Raw genomic sequence first — 1,469 nt, forward strand, 5'->3', positions numbered from 1 at the left:
GCGGGAACTATTGGTCACTCTTCCAATCTTAAGGAGTTGCTATGGGCATAAGAAATATATGGTCCAGTGGTGATGGAAGACTCTACTAATTATGGGCACTGTCATCTATAGACAGATGCAGGATGCCTTCTCAGGCACTGTTTATGGTAGACAATAATCCACATGTTTATTTGTTCTTTTTCTTGAACACTTACTGTAAAATGTAGTAAAGATCTGTTAAAAGTGCAGTTGAGTGCCATAATAATAGGAATGGAAAGGTTTGTCATAAAAGTTTTAGGATAGGGAAGGAGGTCTTTGAGTATGCCTAGTTGAACTTTATAACTAAGTTATGCACATCATGTTCTTACTGAAGTAGGTTATTTTTGCTTGGACTAGACAAGTTTCGTAAAGGTGACTGGCGTAGCATCTCCAGAAATTGTGTTATATCTAGGACTCCTTCCCATGTGGCTAGTCATGCTCAGAGATATTATAACCGTATGAACTCTGCAAACAAAGACAGAAGACAGTCTAGTATTCATGATATCACTAGCGTGAACGATGGAGACACATCAACACCACAGGGACCTATCACAGGTCAAGAGAATGGTTCCGCAGGAGCTGCGGGAAAGCCTCCTAAGAGTTTGTCTCAGCCATCTCTACCAAGAGTTGTTGCATATGGACCTCATGTGGGTCAACCTATTGCTGGGCCTGCTAGTTTTGCTGTTGGTACTCCCATCATGATTCCTCCTGGACATGTTCCTTATGTTTCAAGTGGACCTTTTCCAGGATCAGTAGTTCCTGGTACTCCCATGAATGTTGTGCCAGTTGCATATGCCATTTCTCAACCAACAATGCATCAATAGAAAGAATGCAATTGCTCAAAACTTAAAAGCGAGGGACTAAATCTAACTTGTACATGTAAGTGTGCTCTTTATGTTCCCTTATGGTGTAATGTAGGAAGTAGCACTGCTCTGTCAACAAATCTGTATATGCTGGCAAACTTGTTTATTGTTGTCATTAAGGACCATGTGTTTTAGAGGTGAAAGAGTTCAAGATGTTCTTCTGTACAAAAGAGTGTTTGAGATGAAATTCATTATATCTCTGTGTCAGATATTGATTGATAGAATTGGAGGCAATGGCCCTGATTTTCCTTCAAATCTGGTGCAGTTTTAGAAATCAAGGAGCTGTCAACCTAAGGTCAATAACCTCAAACTTCATGAACAAGTTATGTATATTCAATATTGACAGATTGGTACATGGTGCACTGAAATGTCAATTTCATTTGATAATTTTCTTGTCTTTTTGAAACAAGGAAACTGAGTATTGTAATACAGTTCAGGAAGTTTGTAGGTTTGCCATTTCAAATTTAAGCCAAGTCATCCTTATCATTTTGCTTCCATGGCAGAAAGGTTGTATCTGTTTTGTTTCCATTAAAGTGGTCCACAAATTAACCTGAAAGATGGTCTTTCTGGGTTTTAAGAGCTGCAAAT

At 38.9% G+C, this 1,469-nt stretch overlaps 1 protein-coding gene across 1 annotated transcript; it reads left to right on the forward strand.

The window, feature by feature from the left end:
- Positions 1-476: 476 nt before the first annotated feature.
- On the forward strand, positions 477-1,469 carry LOC149197746 (transcription factor SRM1-like). The gene has a single exon (XM_089403987.1). It carries the CDS (start codon positions 477-479, stop codon positions 840-842), a length of 366 nt encoding a protein of 121 aa, XP_089260113.1. The 3' UTR covers positions 843-1,469.

Source organism: Pinus tabuliformis, chromosome 2_2, assembly GCF_031772625.1.
Source record: "Pinus tabuliformis cultivar Carrire ecotype Pingquan chromosome 2_2, CPIR1, whole genome shotgun sequence".
In the NCBI taxonomy this organism is placed as follows: Eukaryota; Viridiplantae; Streptophyta; class Pinopsida; order Pinales; family Pinaceae; genus Pinus; species Pinus tabuliformis.